The sequence below is a fragment of the Schistocerca piceifrons genome, chromosome 3, assembly GCF_021461385.2.
Source record: "Schistocerca piceifrons isolate TAMUIC-IGC-003096 chromosome 3, iqSchPice1.1, whole genome shotgun sequence".
NCBI lineage: Eukaryota > Metazoa > Arthropoda > Insecta > Orthoptera > Acrididae > Schistocerca > Schistocerca piceifrons.
In genome coordinates, this window is record NC_060140.1 from 584,167,890 (window position 1) to 584,191,323 (window position 23,434).

The 23,434-nt window shown below is 38.0% G+C and overlaps 1 protein-coding gene across 1 annotated transcript in view; it reads left to right on the top strand.

The window, feature by feature from the left end:
* The window catches only part of LOC124788859 (putative fatty acyl-CoA reductase CG5065), a 178,687-nt gene that overhangs the window by 104,734 nt on the left and 50,519 nt on the right, over positions 1–23,434 (top strand). Inside the window, exon 5 of the mRNA XM_047256142.1 lies at positions 3,750–3,942. Within this exon, the coding sequence (XP_047112098.1) occupies positions 3,750–3,942 (193 nt within the window). The remainder of the gene's footprint in view (positions 1–3,749; positions 3,943–23,434) is intronic.

Genomic DNA, 23,434 nt, shown 5'->3' on the forward strand with positions numbered 1-23,434 from the left:
GAAAGAGCTTTTCAGAAAGTTTCACCCTTCCATATTCCAAAATTAGTGATTTGATTTTGAATATACAATCTGTACAATGTCTCTAAAGTGGAACATTACTTTTAGAGTGATCAGCAGCCAAACAAGCAAAACAGCAGTTAAAGAGTTAAAAATTAGGTGATTACCCAGTTCTCACTGAATAATACCAAACAACTAATGTCATTAAAAGAGCTGTCTCCTGCCATGATACAGTGAAAATTATCATGAAGAAACTACAATATGAGTAGTGTGGTGGAGGAGTAGCAGAACAGATACATAAAGGTCACAACAATCTAACAAGAAGCTACCTGGAAGCTTAAAACCTGTTCAGAAGGGATTCAGGTGCAAATTTAATCAGTGTTACAGGAAGATTGCTTTTAGTTTTTAGTAGAATTGATGAGCATTAGCATCAAATAGAAGTTTTATGTTGCTTGTATATGCTTCTCTACATTTAATTTTTATCTTTGTTTTGAGCCACAGAAAGGCATAACAAAAAGATTCTCACAATTAAAGTTTTCGACCATTAAGGCCTTCATCATCAATAGACCCCCCCCCCCCCCCACACACACACACACTCAACAAATGCAACTCGCACACACACACGAGGCAGTCTCAGGCAAGTGGACCACCCTGTTGCTGAACTCACTGCCAAACATGATATCCCTGCTTCACAGCTTGTGCCATATGGATCCTTCCCACCAGCACCAGCTTTTCTGACTTGTGCAGGTGGGAACTTTCCTTGCAATACATACTATGTTCCTGTAACTGTCCTTGCCTCAACCTTCGTCAGTCACTGTCCTCACCCATCCAGCCCCTTCCCTGTTCCCATTCCAGCACTACACAGCCATGTTTCCACCATCACACCCAGTCTTTTTATTTCTCTCCTTTGACCCTACTACACCCCCCCCCCCTTCAGACCTCTCCCCTGCCCTCCATCTAACCTGCAGCACTTCACTACTCACCACACCCACCATACTGTCCCTCCCCCTCCCTGCTCGAGCCTCCTCCTTGCTCTCACCCAGTACTCACTCCCATCATGCACTGGTGCTGCTGCTTGCAGAGTGGTTTCAGTTGCCTGAGACTGCAGTCATGTGTGCGAGCTGTGTTTGCATATCATACTATAATCCCTATCACTTGTGACTGATGGTTTCAGATAGAAACCTTTGTGAGATTTATGAGTTACTATTAAGTATGTGTGTTTTACATTACTGAAAAATTAAAAAAAAAACATATGTATGCTTGTAACTTTAATGCATACAGTTCTCCTGTGAGTTGTCCCATATTTGTACATAATAACACACTGTAAGATCTCTGGGATCAGTGAAATTCAAAATCAAATCAAGTGAAAAATATAATGAAATGAGAAAATGGCAAGCTCAAGAAATCTGCTACATTTGTGATAATGTTTGATTTACCTGCTTTGGTAGAGAACATTTAGGCAGATGTCCTGCATTTGAAAGTAAGCATATGTATAGCAAAGATTTCTAGAGTTTTAGGTATCGCTGAAACTTTGTAAGTACACTGTTGCAGAACAGTTGGCATCTATCTACATATGTGTTTACATATACTGGCAACCACTCTGAAGTGCATGGTACTTAGCACTGTACCTCATATTACAGTTTCTTCATGCTTCTGCTGCAAATGTAACACAGGGAGAATGAATGATTTAAATGCTTCTGTGCATGCTGTTATTAGTTTAATCTTTTCTTCATGGTCCCTTTGGGCGCAAATTGTGAGGGACTGAAGTAAATTTCTAGATTCTTTACTTGCCACTGGTTGTTGAATCGTTGTAAGTAGGCTTTTCTGGGATAAGTTACACCTATTTTCAAGAACCTACCAATTCAGGTCTTTCTGCATTTCCATGATGCTCTCCTGTGATTCAGGCGTACCTGTGACCATTCATGCTGCCCTTCCTTGAATATGTTCAATGTATCATGTTACTCCTATTTGGTATGGGTCCCACACACTAGAGTAAAATTGTAAGAGGGGACTCACAACAGTTTTGTAAAAAGTTCTCTTTGTAGACTGACTATATTTTCCCAGTATCTTAAAATTGAACTAAAGTTTTCAATCTGATTTACCTGCTGTTGAATGCAAGTGATCATTCCATTTCATATCCATATAAATTGTTACATCTTGATATTTGTGTGTGTTTACTGGTTCCAGTTGTAACTCATTAATATTGTAGTCATACTACTTTCTGCATATTGTGAAATGCACAATTTTATATTTCTGTACATTTAAAGCAGGGGCTTAGTTTTGCACTGCTTCCATATCTTATAAAGATCTAGGTGAACATTTGTATAACTTTTTCCAGACAGTATATTATCGTAGATGATTGCACCAGCTGCAAAAAGTCTGAAGTTATTATCAATATTGTCTGTCAGGTCATCAGTATACAACATGAACAGGAAAGGTCCTGAAACACACTTTCCTGTGGCACACCTAAAGTTATATTTACATCTTTTGATGACTTATTCAAAATAGCACGAAGCATCCTCCCTACCAAGAAACCCTCAAGCCAGTCACAAATATTGTTTGATGCCATAAATGTTCATACTTTCATTAATAGGTGTTGGTTTGATAATGTGTCAAATGCTATCCAGAAATCAAGAAATACTGCACCCAGTCTGATTGCTTTGAGCCATTGCTTCAGGATTTGTCAGAGGAAAGTGTGAGTTGGGCTTGATTGATATTTCCAAAATCCATGCTAGTGGGCACAGAGGAGGCCATTCTGTTTGAGACACCTCATTGAATTAGAGCTCAGAATATATTCTAATATTATGCAAAAGATAAATGTAAATGATACAGTAACGGAATTTTGTAGAGCACTTCTGCTACCCCTCTTGCAGATAGGTGTGACTGACCTTTACTTTTTCTGTAGATAGGTATGACTTGTGCTTTTTTCCTTCTTTAGAATCAAAAAGGGATTTAATGTTTTTCTCTGTGCCTCTGACACTAATGTCTATATCACTCATCTGTGCAGCGGTGAGAGAATTATACTAAGTCAGTACTCATCCTCTTTTATACAGAAACATTTAAAAATAGAGTTCAACATTTCTGCTTTTCCTTTGCTACCCTCAATTCCAGTTCCTGTGTCATTCATGCATGTCTGAATGTTTACTTTGTTGCCAAGTGGCTTTCCATATGAGCAGAACTTCCTTGGATTTCAGAAAAGGCCTTTTGATAAGATTCTGCTAAATTCATGATTGAAGGCTTCGCACATTGCCGTTTTGACAGCCAGACTTGTTTCGTTTAGCATTTCTCTGTCTGTGACCCTATTCTTTGTTTTGCACCTATTGTGTGGTAGTCACTGTTTCCTTTGAAGTTCCTATACTATGGAGCAACCTTCCCCCAATAAATTGTTCTGCTGGCTACATATCTATCCAGTACCTAGTCAGCTATTCTTCTAAACTTGAGCAACAGTTACTCTAGATGCTAAATATTTCAAGTTCCTCCTTCAAAAGACACTACTACCTCTTTAGCTAATTTATTGGACGTATCAGTGTTGTTTATGGTAAGCATTGTTGCTACAAGTGCTTTGTGGCCATTGATACCAGTTTTAATGTAGAATATGGACATAGTAATATGACATAGTAAGCAACTGTAATAGGGAGAGTGTAAATCTAACATTCATGCACCATCAAAAACACTGTACTTAGTGGCTGAATGAATTTTCAAAATTTGCCTCTAACAGTAGTGTGTGTGTTTTTTCTATTCAAATGTTTCAGTGACACCAGTTTTCAATGAGCCGTTGACAGGATGGGTAGACAATCTCAATGGTCCTGTTGGTATTCTGATTGGTGCAGGAAAGGGAGTTATTCGCTCCATGCTTTGTGGACCAGATTTTTATGCTGAAATTATACCTGTTGACATAGCAGTCAATGGAATCATAACAGCTGCATGGGATACAGCAGTCAGAAGGTTAGCTATGAAATGTGGAAATGATTTATAAAATAATAATTGTGTCACTACCAAACTGTTGCCTTAAATTAATGCTTTCATTGACCTATGAGTTGCAGGGGCCAAACAATCATCCAGCCACTGCTCTTTATTGTATAGCAATTTTTACTTTGAGAACGTAGTAGTATTGCACACTGCCTGCAGCAGACTAGCTGCAGTTTGGAAACATAATTTCCTGCCTGCCAACTGCCTTTTTAATTTCACTAAGACCATCTTAATAAGGTAACAAGGGCACTGACCTCTCGTGTACTCATGTGATCTAGTGAAAGCAAAGGAAACTACAGATGTATTGTGAGGCAGAAATGACACCTTTAACTCATTTGAACATCTGTAATTTGGTTTTGAGTCTCCTGACTCTCTTGCAAAACTAATACTTCTACTGCTTGTAACTATCTTTATGTAGATCTGACTTGGTATTTCCATGCAAGCTACAAAGGTTTCCAGTTCTTTTTGTATGCTCTTTAGTTTTACCATCAGATGTTGCCCTTCTCATAGTAGGCCTATGGGTTTATTGTTAGGGAAATACATTTGTTAGTGAGGAAGTACTGTTTAGGTGTCCACCATAGACCTCTGAGAAAATGGAGAAAATGTTCCACTAGTTATTGACCCAAACAGCACTACATACTAATTCCTATGATTGTTATTTTGAACTTTCCCTTAGCATGGCAATGTTGTTCTCAAACAGTAATCACTTATATTCATGAGTTTTCCTTGGTTCAAATCAAGTATTGTAGTTTAGTACTAATATTTGCATGAAATGGTCTGAGAGAAGGCCGTTTATGACTCAAGGTAAAAACAGAAAATATAAAAGTTAGTTATAACAGTTTAAAAAATCACTGGTTTTGCAAACTGGAAGTAAGTCTAGCCCCCACTTATAAAACTTCAGGGCATTGTGCACCCTTTTTGTGCTGAAGACAGTCTGAATGTGGAGTAATGAATGTAATTTTTCTTTATGGTATTGTAATGATGTACGTAATTGTTCTTTTTGAATGGCAGTGTATTATTTACAAAAAACTTCATCTATATAATAATAAAATGATAAAACCATGGTGTCTGCCTGTTTGTTTGAATTTTCTAATCTCCAAAACAACTATGCAAATTTTCATGGGGTTTTCACAGATAACTTGAGTGTAGTTTGGGACAATGCATAGGCTTTATTTCTTCAAAATCAGATCACAGGAAGAAAAAGATATTGTGATTTAAAGATTTATATTAAATTGTCTGCTCAGCTTAGTACAGTGGTTCGGATGTTTAATCATCATGGCTTTGTACACCAAAGAAACAATAGATGATGCTGTTAATGTTTCTTACTCAGTGACAGATGTATTTTTGAAAGCTTACATCAGTGACAGTATGTGCCACAGTAGTACCTTTATGAATACAAAATAATAGCAAATTTGCATGGCTAGGATATACAGATTCACAGATTTCACTTTGTGTGTTAAAAACTTAATGACATTGCTCTGCTTCTTTCAGTAGGTTTTATTTATATTGGCCTCATTTCCTAGGAAAGTTTTTTACCTCAGTGACAGAAGTATTTTCAGAAGTTTACATCAGTGACAAATTAAGTGCCTCAATCTCATCTTTATGAATAGAAAATAACATTGAATTTACTTGGCTAGCACATACAATGCTTTCGCATTGTATATTAAAACCTTGATGACATTGCTTTGCTTCTTTTGATAGTTTTTATTTATATTCTTTGTTTGGAAAAGTGAATGTATTAAGTTTGCTTTGTAATTGGGGTATCTAATCTACTCATTACAATTTGATTTTGTTTGTCTACAAATAAAATGCTTAGAAAACAGTTGAGTTTTCCTGAATACACCAGATCAGCTAAAAGACTGAGTCCTATGTGGTCTCAAGAATCCAGTGAAGATAATAATGTGAAACTTGTTGCGGCTTGGGAACATCAGGCTTTAACTTGCTCCTTAAACATACCTTCTGAGAGCGAGACATGACATAACTCTAATTGAGAGTATCAAGCAATATCTTGCTCCTCAGAAACCTTCACTCACATAGGCTTAAAATTACTTCTCTTCCACATAACATAAGAGAAGCAGATATTTTGATATGAAGAGGCACAGGTAAGCGAGTTTTCATACCTCGATTCCCTATTATGCCTAACAGTTTACCATCACACTTTAAACATGTACAATTCCCAGCAAACGTATGTTATGCTGTGACCATAAACAAAGCACAAGGCTAGAAACTGTATGTTGTGGGAAAGGGGCGGGTGAACATTAGTGTCAGTTGCTTTTCACAAGGCCAGTTCTACATTGCCCTTCCCTGTGTTAGTGAAGCAAACAAGCTCTTTGTTTATGTGCCAAATCATTATACCTCAAACATTGTACAGTATACAAAAAAGCTTTCTAAGTCAAAAATAAAGTCCATGAGTACGGAGTCTCAGACACAGCTATAGATAGATACTCACTTAGTGGGGCAATAAATATATTGTGAATCAGTAGTCAGAATTCCCAATACCTTAAACAGTTGTCTACAAGATGATCATGGATGAGCACTGGATATTAATCTTACAGCATGTTTCTGAACAATGAAGACATTTTTTCTTCAAGATGTGTTGGAAGGTAGTTTTGTAGAACACATTTTACATTTCAGACGAGACAGAGCTTATTATAAAGGAACAAATTCTTAGTACTGTATTGTAAACACCATCAAACCCAGATGAGCTTTTATTTTGGAGAGAATACATAATTTTCCTAATTTCAAAATACCAAGTAGGTGATACATTCATATGATTGAATTTGATGAGAGTTGCTTTTTCAACATGCTGCTGTGATTTTTCTCTTGAACTGTTTGTCCCTATACTTCCTACTGTATATGAGATATGATTATTAAATATATTTGTTACCTGTGATTCATCACTGATAGCTTTTCCATTCAGTTCCATTGTGATGTTATCCTCTTCTGTGGCTACATTCCATGTAGCCTTGAGTCTGTTGTGAGAATTACCAATTTCTGATGTTATGTGCATGTTGCTTGATTTTTTGATAACATTTCTGAGTAATTTGAGCAGTTTATGTAGCATGCAACTACTGCAGGAAACCAAGTTGTTTTTGCTAACAGACACAATTCTCTTTTTCTTTCACAAGATAGTTAAGTCCTTCTAGTGATCCATGGTGATTTACTTGGCTGTTTAATGTCCTTTCCGATTAGCTTATGTGGGAAGCTATTTTCAAATAAAGATATGAATTTATGATGGAATAAATTAAATTTTATGCTATCATTTGGTTCATTATAAATTTCATCCCAGTCATCTTTTGTAAACTATTCTTATAAATATTTTTCCTGGGGTCATTAATTATTCTAACTGATTCCCACTGAGGAGTATGTATACTGCAAGGCATTATCTTATTTATCCTAACTAGGTATCAAAATCAGAGAGAGTGTTTGGTACTGCATAAACAGTTATTTTCTTGCTTCGTGCTTCACCAAAGAAAACATTATCAATTAGGGTCCTACTGTCTTTGTTCACCTGTGATGGAAAGTTTCCTACTAATATCAAATTGTAAGATCCAAATAAGGTCTCCAGATCATTTTTCCTATCATAATCCTTTAGAAAATCTACACTGAAGTCACCACATACTTATCAACTGCTTCCTGCTATCTGACAGAGAGCATAGAGTGGAATCCATATTACTTGTAAACAGTTCAAAATTCCCCAGTCACAGCTGTAAAAAACTAACATGAATTCTTTACAGACAAATGGAAAAACTGGTAGAAGCAGACCTCAGGGAAGATCAGTTTGGATTCCATAGAAATGTAGGAACACGCAAGGCTACACTGACCCTACAAATTATCTTAAAACACAGATTAAGGAAGAGCAAACCTACAGTTCTAGCATTTGTAGACTTAGAGAAAGCTTTTGGCAATGTTGATTGGAATACTCTCTTTCAAATTCTGGAGGTAGCAGGGGTCAAATACAGGGAGCAAAAGGTTATTTACAATTTTTACAGAAACCAGATGGCAGTTATGAGTCAAGGGGCATGAAAGGGAAGTTGTGGTTGAGAAGGGAGTGAGACAGTGTTGTAACCTATCCCTGATATTACTCAATTTGTATATTGAGCAAGCAGTAAAGAAAACAAAAGAAAAATTTGCAGTAGGAATTAAAACCCATGGTGAAGAAATAAAAACTTTGAGGTTTGCCGATGACATTGTAATTCTGTCAGAGACAGGAAAGGACCTGGGAGAGCAGTTGAGCAGAATGGACAATGTCTTGAAAGGAGGATATAAGGTGAATATCAACAAAAGTGAAACAGGGATAATGGAATGTAGTCAAATTAAATCAGGTGTTGCTAAGGGAATTAGATTAGCAAATGGGACACTTAAAGTAGTAAATGATTATTGCTATTTGGGGAGCAAAATAACTGATGATGGTCAAAGTAGAGAGGATATAAAATGTAGATTGGCTATGGCAAGGAAAGCGCTTCTGAAGAAGAGAAATTTGTTAACATCGAGTATAGATTTGTGTGTCAGGAACTATTTTCTGAAAGTATTAGTATGGAGTGTAGCCATGTATTGAAGTGAAACATGGATGATAAATAGTTTGGACAAGAAGAGAATAGAAGCTTTTGAAATGTGATGCTACAGAAAAAAGCTGATGATTAGATGGGTTGATCATGTAACTAAGGAGGAGGTACAGAATAGAACTGGGGAGAAGAGAAATTTATTGCACAACTTGACTAGAAGAAGGGATCGGTTGGTAGGACACATTCTGAGACATTAAGGGATCACCAATTTAGTATTGGAGGGAAGTGTGGAGGGTAAAAATTACAGAGGGAGACCAAGGGATGAATACATTAAGCAAATTCAGAAGGATGTAGGTTGCGGTAGTTACTCGGAGATGGAGCTTGTACAGGATAGAGTAGCATGGAGTGTTGCATCAAATCAGTCTGTGGACTAGGGACTACAACAACAAACAAAAATTACAGAGGGAGACCAAGGGATGAATACATTAAGCAAATTCAGAAGGATGTAGGTTGCGGTAGTTACTCGGAGATGGAGCTTGTACAGGATAGAGTAGCATGGAGTGCTGCATCAAATCAGTCTGTGGACTAGGGACTACAACAACAAACAAATAAAAGATAGAAATTACTGAGAGCAAGATGAGGACTGTATGCTGGGTAGTCAAACAGCTCCCAGCCAAACTTCTGAAAAACAGTTGGTGTGCGCCGAGTCATATGAGGACAAGCATTGTCATGGAGCAGCACAACACCTGCATTAAGCATTCCACATCTCTTGTTCTGAATGGCACGTCGCAGTTTCTGCATTGTCAGCATTCACTGTTTTACACCTGGGCAGAAAGTCAATGATCATAATGGCCTTCCTGTCCCAAAACATCGTGCACATCACTTCCTGTACTGACACAATCTGTCTGAATTTCATCTCGACCACAGATCCACTGTGACACCAATGCATTGACTGCTGTCCATGATGAATCTGTTGAGAAACTCATTGCTGTCATCATGATATCACTGCTGAAATGTCAGTGCTGCTCCAAAACATTTTGTTTTGTGCTCACGTGTCAGATTTTTTGGCACCCATCTGGCATACAGATTCTTGAACAGCAGGTGCTTAGTAACAATTTCATGCAATGAGGATTGCCATATCTGTAGAAAATGGCTGCTGAGCTCTGTAATCATAAAGTGACAGTTCCTCAGGATGTGCTGCTGCACCAGCTCAACCAGATGATCATTGGTGAGGGATGGTCACCCATTGCGTACTTCATTACGGTCACTTCGATGGCCTTTAGAAAAAAGCCTACACCAGCAATGCACTATCTGTTTGCTCCTGATGTTCTGCATGTAGATCTGACAGACCTGATGATGAATTTCAATGGGTGCTATGTTTCATGCATTAAGGAACCTTGTTACTGACAGTCTCACAGGTGGCAGGAGAACAAATAAGAGATGCCATTTTGGGACACTGCTGCTGCTGTACTGGGACCAGGCAGAACCTGTATGGCTGGCAATTGATTGTCATACCATAGGTCTGTTGCACATGCACAATTTTCCTGGCTAAATAAGTCTGCAATAAAGGAAACAACATCAGGAAACTTACTTTCTGGTTGTGTCTCGTACAGAAGATAACTTAAGAAAATGCGCAATGAGATGAGAAAAAATGACACTTTTATTCCCAGACAATAATTACATTGTACACATCACAATTTATGTTTCATGGAGATAATGAGGAGTGAGACATCTTCTTGATAGAACTTGTGATCACCACATGTTCTGCAAGCTGCTCCCTTACTGGCCTCAAGATTGTACGGTGTTCTTGTGGTAGAGCATTCCATTTTTACAGTATGGTTGACAACTGCTGGATGGATGTTGGTCCATGTGGACATCCTGCAGTATGCCTCCCCAATGTGTCCCACACATTTTCATTGGGATTTGAGTTCGGGAACAAGAAGTCCAGTGCACTCACCGACAGCTTTATCCAAAATTTTTGAGAAAGTAATGTATTCAAGAGTATCTTCACATATCTGCAAAAATGAAGTACTAACAAAATGTCAGTTTGGTTTCCAGAAAGGTTTTTCAACAGAAAATGCCATATATGCTTTCACCAGTCAAATTTTGAATGATCTGAACAACCGAACACCACCCATTGGGATTTTTTGTGATCTCTCAAAGGCTTTTGATTGTGTAAATCATGAAATTCTGCTAGACAAGCTCAAGTATTGTGGCATGAGTGGGACAGTGCACAAATGGTTTAATTCGTACCTAACTGGAAGAGTGCAGAAAGTTGAAATAAGTAGTTCTCGTAACATGCAAAGATCAGCACATTCCTCAAACTGGGGAACTATCAAGAATGGGGTTCCACAAGGGTCAGTCTTGGGCCCTTTGTTGTTCTTATTATATATTAATGACTTGCCATTCTATATTCATGAAGAGGCAAAGTTAGTTCTCTTCGCTGATGATACAAGTATAGTAATCACACCTGAGAAACAAGAATTAACTGATGAAATTGTCAATACTGTCTTTCAGAAAATTACTAAGTGGTTACTTGTAAACGGACTCTCACTGAATTTTGATAAGACACAGTACATACAGTTCCGTACAGGGAATGGTATGACGCCATTAATAAATATAGACCTTAATCTGAAGCATATCGCTAAGGTAGAATATTCCAAATTTTTAGGTATGTCCATTGATGAGAGATTAAATTGGAAGAAACACACTGATGATCTGCTGAAACGTTTGAGTTCAGCTACTTATGCAATAAGGGTCATTGCAAATTTTGGTGATAAACATCTTAGTAAATTAGCTTACTACGCCTATTTTCACTCATTGCTTTCATATGGCATCATATTTTGGGGTAATTCATCACTGAGGAATAAAGTATTTATTGCACAAAAGCGTGTAATCAGAATAATAGCTGGAGTCCACCCAAGATCATCCTGCAGACATTTATTTAAGGATCTAGGGATATTCACAGTAGCTTCTCAGTATATATACTCTCTTATGAAATTTGTTATTAACAACCAAACCCAATTCAAAAGTAATAGCAGTGTGCATAACTACAATACTAGGAGAAAGGACGATCTTCACTATTCAAGATTAAATCTAACTTTGGCACAGAAAGGGGTGAATTATACTGGCACTAAAGTCTTTGGTCACTTACCAAATAGTATCAAAAGTCTGACAGATAACCAACAAGTATTTAAGAAGAAATTAAAAGAATTTCTGAATGACAACTCCTTCTACTCCATAGAGGAATTTTTAGATATAAATTAAGAAAAAAAGGAAAAAAAACAAAAATATTAAAAAAAATTGAAAAAAAATAAAAATAAAAAATAAACAAAAAAAACAAAAAACAAAAAATAAAGTTGTTATATCAACTTAAGTATGTTGTTAAATTAACCTAATTATGTCATGTATTGGAAAATTCGACTCGTTCCACATCATTACGAAATATCGTATTCATGATCCATGGAACTAGTATTAATCTAACCTAATCTAATCTAATCATCCTCTCATTTCAAGAAGTAACCCACGTACACTTTTCGGTGTGGTCATGCATTATCATCCATAAAAATGAAATCAGGACTGAATGCACCCCTGAAATTTCACACTTGGGAAAGGAGTACAGTGTCACAATAACATTGTTTGCTGAGTGCACTGTTTTCAAAGATTTGGAGATCAATATGCAATTGCAAGTTTATGCCTCCCCATACTGTAACACCTGGACCACCAAAATGATAATGTTTGAAATGTTCCTGATGCATTATGTGTTCCTACCTCCTGCCATATTCATTGTTGAATATGATGGTTTTGGTGGTCCAAGTGTTATGATGTGGGGAGGCATAAACTTGCATGGGTATGCTAACCTTTAAATCTTTTGAACATGGTATGCTCACTGGTCAACATTATTGTCACATTTTATTCCTTCCCTCATGTATATTTTCAGGGTTGCATTGAGCAATGACTTCATTTTTATGGATGACAATCCGAGATGGCATCAAACAGCATGGTGGAGGAGCTCTTGCTTGGAATTAGAGGATATTCGGTAATGGACAGGACTGCCCATTCCCATGACTTACATCCCGTCAAGCATTTGTGGAATGCATTGGGTAGATGTACTGCAGCACATCTGCATGCATCAGCAACCATCCAGCAGTTGGAGCCCCACTGGTGTATGAATGGAATGCCACACCACAAGAACTCCTTACTACATTGTGACGAGCATGGCAGCATGTTGCAGAACATGCACAACCGTCCATTGTGATCATACACCCTACCAAGAGCAATGCCTTGCCTTTTATTATGTCTAGGGGGACCATCATAAATCATGTTGATTTCTGTGAAATTATTATCTTTAAATATAGTGTTCATCTGATTGTGAATTTCCTTATGTTATCTTGTGTACTATACGGCAGCAGTTCTTTCTTTGTATGGTCCAAGTTTCATTGAGCTATGTTACTTGCCAGTGATGCAACACATGCAAGTTACTTCCATCCTTAAGTTTTGAACACCAATGTATTGTCCCAATGGAAACAACTACTGTAAATCCAAAAGTATTAAACTATAGAATCTTAACATTTCATCAAGTGAACACTGTAATTTTGAGTCAGCATATGACTAAATGGTATGTGCCATACATGTACCAGGCCCTTGTTGTCAAAACAGGTGACAGTTCATATGCAGCTAGCATTGTGTTGCTGTTGCATTGCTGTGGTTGTTGCTAATGTTCTGATTTCCAGTTGAAAATGGACCTGTTAACTGGCAATGATGAAACCGACCCACAATGTCTCTCCATGTATATTCTCATGGCACATAATGTGTGTATTACATCCACATCTATTTGTGATGTGGGCACTGCTGGAATAGACAAATACTAAGAGTCCAGAATGATCAGAAGTAGAACAAAAAGCTCGTGGTTTGGACATTCTGCTGTTTAGCGCTGCTTGAACTACTTAGGGCAGGGTGGCAAAACTGTATGCTTTGGATTAAAATCATAATGTGGTCAATTTCTGATGTTATGGATAAATTATATGCTGTATCCTATGGAATGGTAATTTGAGTATCTTGTGCACCACTTCTGTAAATTAAGCAATCAGTCGGGTTTCTCTGAGTGTCTTATAGGCTTCAGTGAACATCTATGGTACTGAATAAGAATTTCTTACTCAACCATTCTATGAACTGTTCTCCATGGGTCTCGTTCAGCAAAGGGTAGAACACTAGAATACCAGCCTTGTATCCAGTGATATTGTATGATATTGTCAGTCACAGGTGACTACATCCAAAGCTAGAGCATATGAAGCAGCAATATTGATTTATGCGAAGGCTGGCAGGCCATTTTACATAAGATCAGTGTCATTTATTACTCAAGTTAAAGCATAAAAATGCTTTGAACAGGCTATATACTTGATGATGAACTACTGTATTCACAGAGTCAAATGAGGAAGGCCCACCACAGAGGAAAAAGTTTCCACAGCAGTCAAAAAACTTTTGAATCATACCGTCTTCTGCTTAATACAACAATAAGTAGTAATATGCCCTCTCCAGACAGCTAATGTCAACTGCAGGAAGACGATGAGGTTCACAGGGAAAGATGAACACAAAATCAAAGAGGGTTAATATAAAAGAGATTGCAACGGTCACATTAAACTCCATGAATGACAGAAACAAAATGGAAAAATTGAGAAACAAATTGATAACAACAGAAGCAGTAAATGTAAATTAAGGCAAGGTGCATTGAGGGAACCATTTATGTATGAAAAGCCAGTCTGCATAAGCGAAGTTGCAGTAAGGTACCACATAAAAATAATTGATAACCAGTGTTGTGACTACTCACCAAAGATTGCACCCCATAAAGAGCAAGGGTAAGAAAATAATGGCCTTTTTGGAGAAAGTCTGTGATGTATTGAGGAATGTGATAATATACTCAAGGTTTTATTTTTTTCAAGCAACAATTTGTCCTCTGCAAAATAGTTCCCTTTGGCACTTATATACTGGTGGAGTCCATTGTTCCCAGTCGTGGTAGCAGATAGGGCCTTTAACATGTCAGTCACATTCTTTTGAATGTTTTCAAGACATTTTTCAACTTCAGGAAAAGAAAAAAGTCACAAGGACTCAGATCACGTGAATTGGTGGGGTGCGAGGTGGGGGCTATGGAACAACAAGAATGCTTTTGAGGTCAAAATTTCTGTGATGGAAATAGTCATGTGACATTGTTAGCCGGCTGGAGTGGCCGTGCGGTTCTGGGCGCTACAGTCTGGAACCGAGCGACTGCTACGGTCGCATGTTCGAATCCTGCCTTGGGCATGGATGTGTGTGATGTCCTTAGGTTAGTTAGGATTAATCAGTTTTAAGTTCTAGGTGACTGATGACCTCAGAAGTTAAGTCACATAGTGCTCAGAGCCATTTGAACCATTTTTGACATTGTTATGATACAGCATCCACTTGTCTGTGATGTCTGACCTCACTCAATTCTCCCTTTTCTTGAACCTTTCTAGGGCATCTTTGTAAAACACTTGGTTGACAGTTTGTCCTGGAGGAACAAATTCTTTATGCATGTTTTCACTTCCGTCAAAAAGGGAAATCAGCATTGTTTTGATATTTGATATTCTCATTTGACTTTTTTTTTTTTTTGTTGAGGAGATGTCTCAGTGTGCCACTCCTAATGTTGCTGCTTTGTCTCCCGATCATACTAAAAAATCTGGGATTCATCACCTGTGATCATAAGACTGAACAATTTGTGGTCAGGGAATCCTATCAAGAAGATCAACATATATGTTTCTTTGATTTTTCTTCTGCTCAGTTGTGATGTTTTTCAGCACCATTTTGGCACAGACTTTTCACATGTGCAAATCTTCACTCAGAATTTGACATGTGGTGAAAATGTTGATGCTTAGCAGGTCACATCTCATCCTTATTGTTAAATGGCTGTCTGATCTCACAAGAGCACTCATGTTTGATATTTCCATTGCTTTTAAAAGTTGAAGGTCTCTGTGAGCGAGGTTCATCTTCAACATGTTCTTGGCCTTCCAAAAATGATTTGTGCCAGTGAAAAACTTATGTTCTTGTAAGGAGTGTTCCCCTAGGCCTTTTTGAACTTATAAGTGGTCATACTCATGGATTCCCAATGTTTAACACAAAACTTGATCACATAACATTGTTCTAAATTCTGCTATTCAATTTTTGTAATATACAACAAAAATACAACTTCTCTGATATCGCTCTCAAATATCACATAATGGCTTTATACAGCTGAAACTTGGACTGAGCATCTGGAACAGATGAACACACTGGTCTACACAAGTAGAACAACACAGCACTGCCAGATCACTCACAGTGTTCTTGATCTCATTACTTTTCTCACACACGTTGTATGCTGGGATCTTTAAACATAACTGATCATTTAAAATAAAACTAACATAATACATGTTATGTTATAATACCCTCGGCATCAGTAAGAGCACCTCTTTTAAAAACAATCTCAACACTATGCACATGAATCGTCTTTAAACAAAATAAGAGAGGTAAAGCTGTCATCAATGTGAAGGTAGGTTGTAACACCCCAGTGTTTGACTGTCAGCGGTCTTTTTGGAGTTGTTATGCTGTCATCTTCCTCTGACCTGTTAATTGACTTACTCAGCCACTTGTAGGTGGATCTACAGTTTAATGGGGCCTCTGAACCACACTGCAACTTGTCATTTTTTACATCAACAAATACCGCCAGAGGTGAAAGGAGTGATAGGTGATAGATAAAAATCCTAAGACCAGCAATTGCACTGTTGTTTTGATCTGTTGAAATGCATTACATTGTTGTTGTTGTTGTTGTGGTCTTCAGTCCTGAGACTGGTTTGATGCAGCTCTCCATGTTACTCTATCCTGTGCAAGCTTCTTCATCTCCCAATACCTACTGCAACCTACATCCTTCCGAATCTGCTTAGTGTATTCATCTCTTGGTCTCCCTCTATGTTTTTTCCCTCCACGCTGCCCTCTAATACTAGAGTGGTGATCCCTTGATGCCTCAGAACATGTCCTATCAACCAATCCCTTCTTCTGGTCAAGTTGTGCCACAAACTCCTTTTCTCCCCAATTCTATTCAATACCTCCTCATTAGTTATGTGATCTGCCCATCTAATCTTCAGCATTCTTCTGTAGCACCACATTTTGGAAGCTTGTATTCTCTTCTTGTCCAAACTATTTATCATCCATGTTTCACTTCCATACATGGCTACACTCCACACAAATACTTTCAGAAACGTCTTACTGACACTTAAATCTATACTTGATGTTAACAAATTTCTCTTCTTCAGAAACGCTTTCCTTGCCAGTGCCAGTCTACATTTTATATCCTTTCTACTTCGACCATCATCAGTTATTTTGCTCCCCAAATAGCAAAACTCGTTTTCTACTTTAAGTGTCTCATTTCCTAATCCAATTCCCTCAGCATCACCCAACTTAATTCAGCTACATTCCATTATCCTCATTTTGCTTTTGCTGATGTTCATCTTATATCCTCCTTTCAAGACACTGTCTATTCCGTTCACCTGCTCTTCCAAGTCCTTTGCTGTCTCTGACAGAATTACAATGTCATTGGCGAAGCTCAAAAGATTTTATTTCTTTTCCGTGGATTTAACTCCAAATTTTTCTTTTGTTTCCTTTACTGCTTGCTCAATATACAGATTGAATAACATCGGGGAGGGGCTACAACCCTGTCTCACTCCCTCCCCAACCACTGCTTCCCCTTCGTACCCCTTGATTCTTATAAGAGCCATCTGGTTTCTGCACAAATTGTGAATAACCTTTCTCCCTGTATTTTACCCCTGCCACCTTCAGAATTTGAAAGAGAGTATTCCAGTCAACATTGTCAAAAGCTTTCTTTAAGTATACAAATTCTAGACACGTAGGTTTGCTTTTCATTAATCTATCTTCTAAGATCATTTGGAGGGTCAGTATTGCTTCACCTGTTCCAATATTTCTACGGAATCCAAACTGATCTTCCCCGAGGTTGGCTTCTACCAGTTTTTCCATTTGTCTGTAAAGAATTTGCGTTAGTATTTTGCAGCTGTGATTTATTAAACTGATAGTTCGGTAATTTTCACATCTGTCAACACCTGCTTTCTTTGGGATTGGAATTATTATATTCTTCTTGAAGTCTGAGGGTATTTTGCCTGTCTCATACATCTTGCTCACCAGATGGTAGAGTTTTGTCAGGACGGGTTCTCCAAAGGCTGTCAATAGTTCTAATGGAATGTTGTCTACTCCTGGTGCATTGTTTTGATGCAGGTCTTTCAGTGCTTTATCAAACTCATCACGCAGTATCATATCTCCCATTTCATCTTCATCCACATCATCTTCCATTGCCATAATATTGTCCTCAAGTACATTGTCCTTGTATAGACCCTCTATATACTTCTTCCACCTTTCTGCTTTCCCTTCTTTGCTTACAACTGGGTTTCCATCTGAGCTCTTGATATTCATACAAGTGGTTCTCTTTTCTCCAAAGGTCTCTTTAATTTTCCTGTAGGCAGTGTCTGTCTTATCCCTCGTGAGATATGCCTCTACATCCTTACATTTGTCCTCTAGCCATCCCTGCTTAGCCATTTTGCACTTCGTGTCGATCTCATTTTTGAGACGTTTGTATTCCTTTTTGCCTGCTTCATTTACTGCATCTTTATATTTTCTCCTTTCATCAATTAAATTCTATATTTCTTCTGTTACCGAAGGATTTCTACTAGCCCTCGTCTTTTTACCTAGTTGATCATCTGCTGCCTTCACTACTTCATCTCGCAAAGCTACCCATTCTTCTTCTACTGTATTTCTTTCCCCCATTCTTGTCAATTGTCCCCTTATGCTCTCTCTGAAACACTCTACAACCTCTGGTTCTTTCAGTTTATCCAGGTCCATCTCCTTAAATTCCAACCTTTTTGCAGTTTCTTCATTTTTAATCTACAGTTCATAACCAATAGATTGTGGTCGGAGTCCACACCTGACCCTGGAAATGGCTTACAGTTTAAAACCTGGTTCCTAAATCTCTGTCTTACCATTATATAATCTGTCTGATACCTTCTAGTATCTCTGGCCTCTTCCAGGTATACAACCTTCTTGCACGATTCTTGAACCAAGTGTTATTAGCTATGATTAAGTTATGCTCTGTGCAAAATTCTACCAGGTGGCTTCCTCTTTCATTTCTTAACCCCCCCCCCCCAATCCATATTCACCTGCTACGTTTACTTCTCTCCCTTTTCCTACTCTCAAATTCCAGTCACCCATGACTATTAAATTTTTGTCTCCCTTCACTATTTGAATAATTTCTTTTATCTCATCATACATTTCCTTAATTTCTTCGTCATCTGCAGAGCTAGTTGTCATATAAACTTGCACTGCTATAGTAGGTGTGGGCTTCATGTTTATCTTGGCCACAATAATGTGTTCACTATGCTGTTTGTAGTAGCTTACCCGCACTCCTTTTTTTTTTAATTCATTATTAAAACTAGTCCTGCATTACCCCTGTTTGATTTTGTACTTATAACCCTGTATTCACCTGACCAAAAGTCTTGTTCCTCCTGCCACCGAACTTCAGTAATTCCCACTATATCTAACTTTAACCTATCCATTTCCCTTTTTAAATTTTCTAACCTACCTGCCCGATTAAGGGATCTGACATTCCACGCTCCGATCTGTAGAACGCCAGTTTTCTTTCTCCTGATAATGACGTCCTCTTGAGTAGTCCCCATCCGGAGATTCGAATGGGGGACTAGTTTACCTCTGGAATATTTTACTCAAGAGGACACCATCATCATTTAATCATACAGTAAAGCTCCATGCCCTGGGGAAAAATTACAGCTGTAGTTTCCCCTTGGTTTCAACCGTTCGCAGTACCAGCACAGCAAGGCCGTTTTGGTTAGTGTTACAAGGCCAGATCAGTCAATCATCCAGACTGTTGCCCCTGCAACTACTGAAAAGGCTGCTTCCCCTCTTCAGGAACCACAGGTTTGTCTGGCCTCTCAACAGATACCCCTCCATTGTGGTTGCACCTACGGTATGGCTATCTGTATGGCTGAGGCACGCAAGCCTCCCCACCAACGGCAAGGTTCATGGTACATGGGGGGTATTACATTACATTATAAAATGGATTTTCTGTCAGATCTTTACTCAGCCTGACTTTCCCATTTTCTAAGGGATTGAATGATGCAGACAGTTTGTTTATTAATGTTTTTAGGAAACTCATTTTTTATGCTATGAATTTTTGTCAAGTTGAAATTCATATATGTAAACATTTTCATTGATTCTTAGTGTTATGGCAGTGGACTTCTTTCCTGTGAACAAATGTACAAATACTATTTTTCTAGGTACATGTGTGTAAACATTGAAAACTGTTTATAATGAGCCTGGTATGGAGAGCTGAGATGCATTCCTTACAATGAGTGTAATATATCATACGGACAAATTTCTTATAGTTTAAAAACATTATTATGAGGTAAGAGAGTAAGACATATGTAATGCATGGCTGTTAATGCCCGGAGAATGAGCATCCATAGATAATTCCTACTAGGCTGAATGATTCAATTATCACATAAGAAAGCCATTATACAAATATTGATTCATGTGCTCTTCCCAACTAAAATCAGTAACCATTCTTAAAAGCCAGAATGATTTACTTTTGACATTTGTAAGCTATCAGAGCTATCATGGCTGAACATATTCTGTTTGTCTGTGTTCCATATGAGTTTGCCAAATGAAAACCAATTCATTGCCAAAGTAAGAAATCACTTGACATAAATCTGAAATGTGCTAATGGAAAATAACTGAAACAATACTGCCATCGTGAGAGATAGGTCACAAATAGCTTCAATGGAAAGAAGCAGTTTGGAAGTGGAGCTGTATTTGTTGAAGGTAAGAGGAGAATACTGTCAAGAAGATTTGTTAAAAAACCAGATCTGTGGGGTAGTTGCAGGAGAGAAAAGCCTGGTAGAGGTTGCTGGTCCATTGGTTTTATATGTAGTGGAGTGTAAAACAAACCAATATATAACAGCAGTACCTCCACTTTGACAGCTGCCACTCCATCCACATCAAACACTCTCTTCCCTAAAGAGAGCAAATGTATCTGTTTCACTAAAGAATATTTCACAAAACCCAAAGAAATTCTGATTGTATGTAAAGTCTCCTAATGGCACCAGAGTTAGCAAATGAGACAGGAACTGAAGTTAAGGGTAGCAAAGCAAAAGCTGTAGTGCTTCACTCCACTGTTTCTTTACTAAGCAAAACCCATGAGAATATTCCCAATTTAATCCTCTTACCTCCAAAAAGATGAATGAAATAAGTACAAATGTCAGTGGTGTTGAGAAACCTCTGAAATCATTAAAATTGAACAAAGCTCCAGGGCCTGATGGAATCCCTATCAGATTCTATACTGAATTTGTGGCTGAGATTAGCTGCTCTTCTCACTATAATCTACTGTAGATCCCTTGAACAAAAAATCATGCCCACTTCTTGGAAAAAAAGTGCAAGTCACACCCATCTACAAAAAGGGCAGTAGAAGTGATCCATGAAACTACCATCCAGTATCCTTGACATCAATATGTTGTAGAAGCTTAGAACATATTCTGAGCTCAAACATATTGAGGTATCTTGAGCAGAATGACCTCCTCAATACCAAAAACATCAATCATGCGAAACGCAGTTCACAATTTTCTCATATGACACACTGAAAGCTTTGGATGAAGGTAATCAGGTAAATACAGATTTCTTGATTTATGAAAAGCATTTGACTCAGTACCACGCCTACAGTTATTGTCAAAAGTATGATTATAGGGGATATCAAGTGAAATTTGTGACTGGATTGACGACTTTCTGGTAGGGAGGATGCAGGATGTTGTATTGGGTGGAGAGTCATCGTCAGATGTAGAAGTAACTGCAGGTGTGCCATGGGGAAGTGTGTTGGGACCCTTGCTTTCATGTTGCAGACAATATTAATAGTAACCTCAATGTTTTTGCAGATGATGCAGTTATCTATAATGAAATACTATCTGCAAGAAGCTGCATAAATACTTGGCCAAATATTGATAAGATTTCTGAGGGGTGCAAATATTGGAAACTTGCTTTAAAAGTGCAGAAATGTAAAATTGTGCAATTCATAAAACAAAAGAACCTAGTCTCCTATGTCTGTAACATCAATGAATCACTGTTGGAACCGGCCAACTCATACGAAAATCTGGGCGTAACACTTTGTAGCATAAATACTCAGTCAAATATTGATAAGATTTCTGAGGGGTGCAAATATTGGCAACTTGCTTTAAAAGTGCAGAAATGTAAAATTGTGCACTTCATAAAACAACAGAACCTAGTCTCCTATGCCTGTAACATCAATGAATCACTGTTGGAATCGGCCAACTCATACGAAAATGTGGGCGTAACACTTTGTAGGGATATGAAATGGAATGATCACATCGGCTCAGTTGTGTGTTATGCAGGTGCTAGACTTCAGTTTATCGGTAGAATACTGGGGAAGTGCAATCAATGAATAAAGAAGATTGCTTATGTGATGGGTTCTAGAATATTACTAAATCGTGTGGGACCCATACCAAATATGACTAACAGGGAATATTGAACGTATATAGAGAAGGGCAGTGTGAATGATCACAGGTTTGTTTGTTAGTGGGAGAGTGTCACAGAGATACTGAAGGAACTGAGCTGGAAGACTCTTGAAGATAGATGTAAAACATCCTGAGAAAGTTTATTAAGAAAGTTTCAAGAACCAGCTTACTCTAGGGATATACGGCAATCACCTACATGTTGCTCACATAGGCATCATGAAGATAAGATTAGAATAATTACTGCATGCACAGAGGCATTCAAACAATCATTCTTCTTGTGTACCATATGTCAATGGATGGAAAAAAACCATAATAACTGGTTCAAAGGCACATACCCTCTGCCATGCACCTGAAGGTAGTTTGCAGAGTATATATGTAGATGTGGATGTGGATGTGGATGTGAATGTGGATGCAGAATATCCTCCACACATCACACACTGTTGCCTTCCCTAACACTCCTCACCTCATTACATTCTTGTTAGATGATATGACATACCATAGCCCCACCTCATGGTTCCACTCCTTGCAATTGTTCCCACAGCAATGCCTGCCCCACACATGTACTCCAGCACCACCAACAGCACTGGTAAATGAAAGGCAGAGCAGAGCAAGAGGGCCACACATGAAGTTTTGAATCTAAGTGGTGCCAGTTAACACATTTTCCCAGAAAGTAAAGAAGAAAATTACATGAAATTTTCTGACATTTAATACAAACATAATATTCAGTTAAAATATCAGTTACTCTGTATTATTCTTTACTACACTTAGTGGGATATATGAATTTTTTGAATCTGAAATGTTCTCAAACTCTGGATCAGCTTCATCTGTTGTATGAGTAATATATGTAATCACTGTTAGTTTCTCTGCTTACTTCTATATTTAGATTTTGTTAATCTCAGCAAAGTAAATGTTTGCCATGCCTGTAGGTAGTTACAAATACAGAGAACAAACCTCTTTTAACTTGGAGTAATTTTCTTCTGGAAGAAACTTGTGAAACTGAACAAGGATTCATTCTTTGAACTTCACCATCATGGTGTCATCAGCCTTGCAGATCAATGATTTCCATTTGCAGTGTTACCTGAACATCTTCCACTTCACTAGGAAAGAGATTCTGGATAATTTGGTTCTCCTTGGAACAAGCATCTAAATGTGAGTACCAGGGATGAAAGTCTTTCTTCCCATCACCAAGAAACTTGATTGCAAACAAGAGTGGAAAACTCAAACTATGTTCACCCTTCAATTGGCAACTGGTAAAGTGTGAGAAAATTTTCTGCCTGACTCTGTGTTCAGACATTATCAATTTTTAGCTGATAGCCTTAACATGTGTATGAAGGCCACAAATAATATTCTCCTCCCCTTAAAGTTTGTCTGATAGGCTTTCCA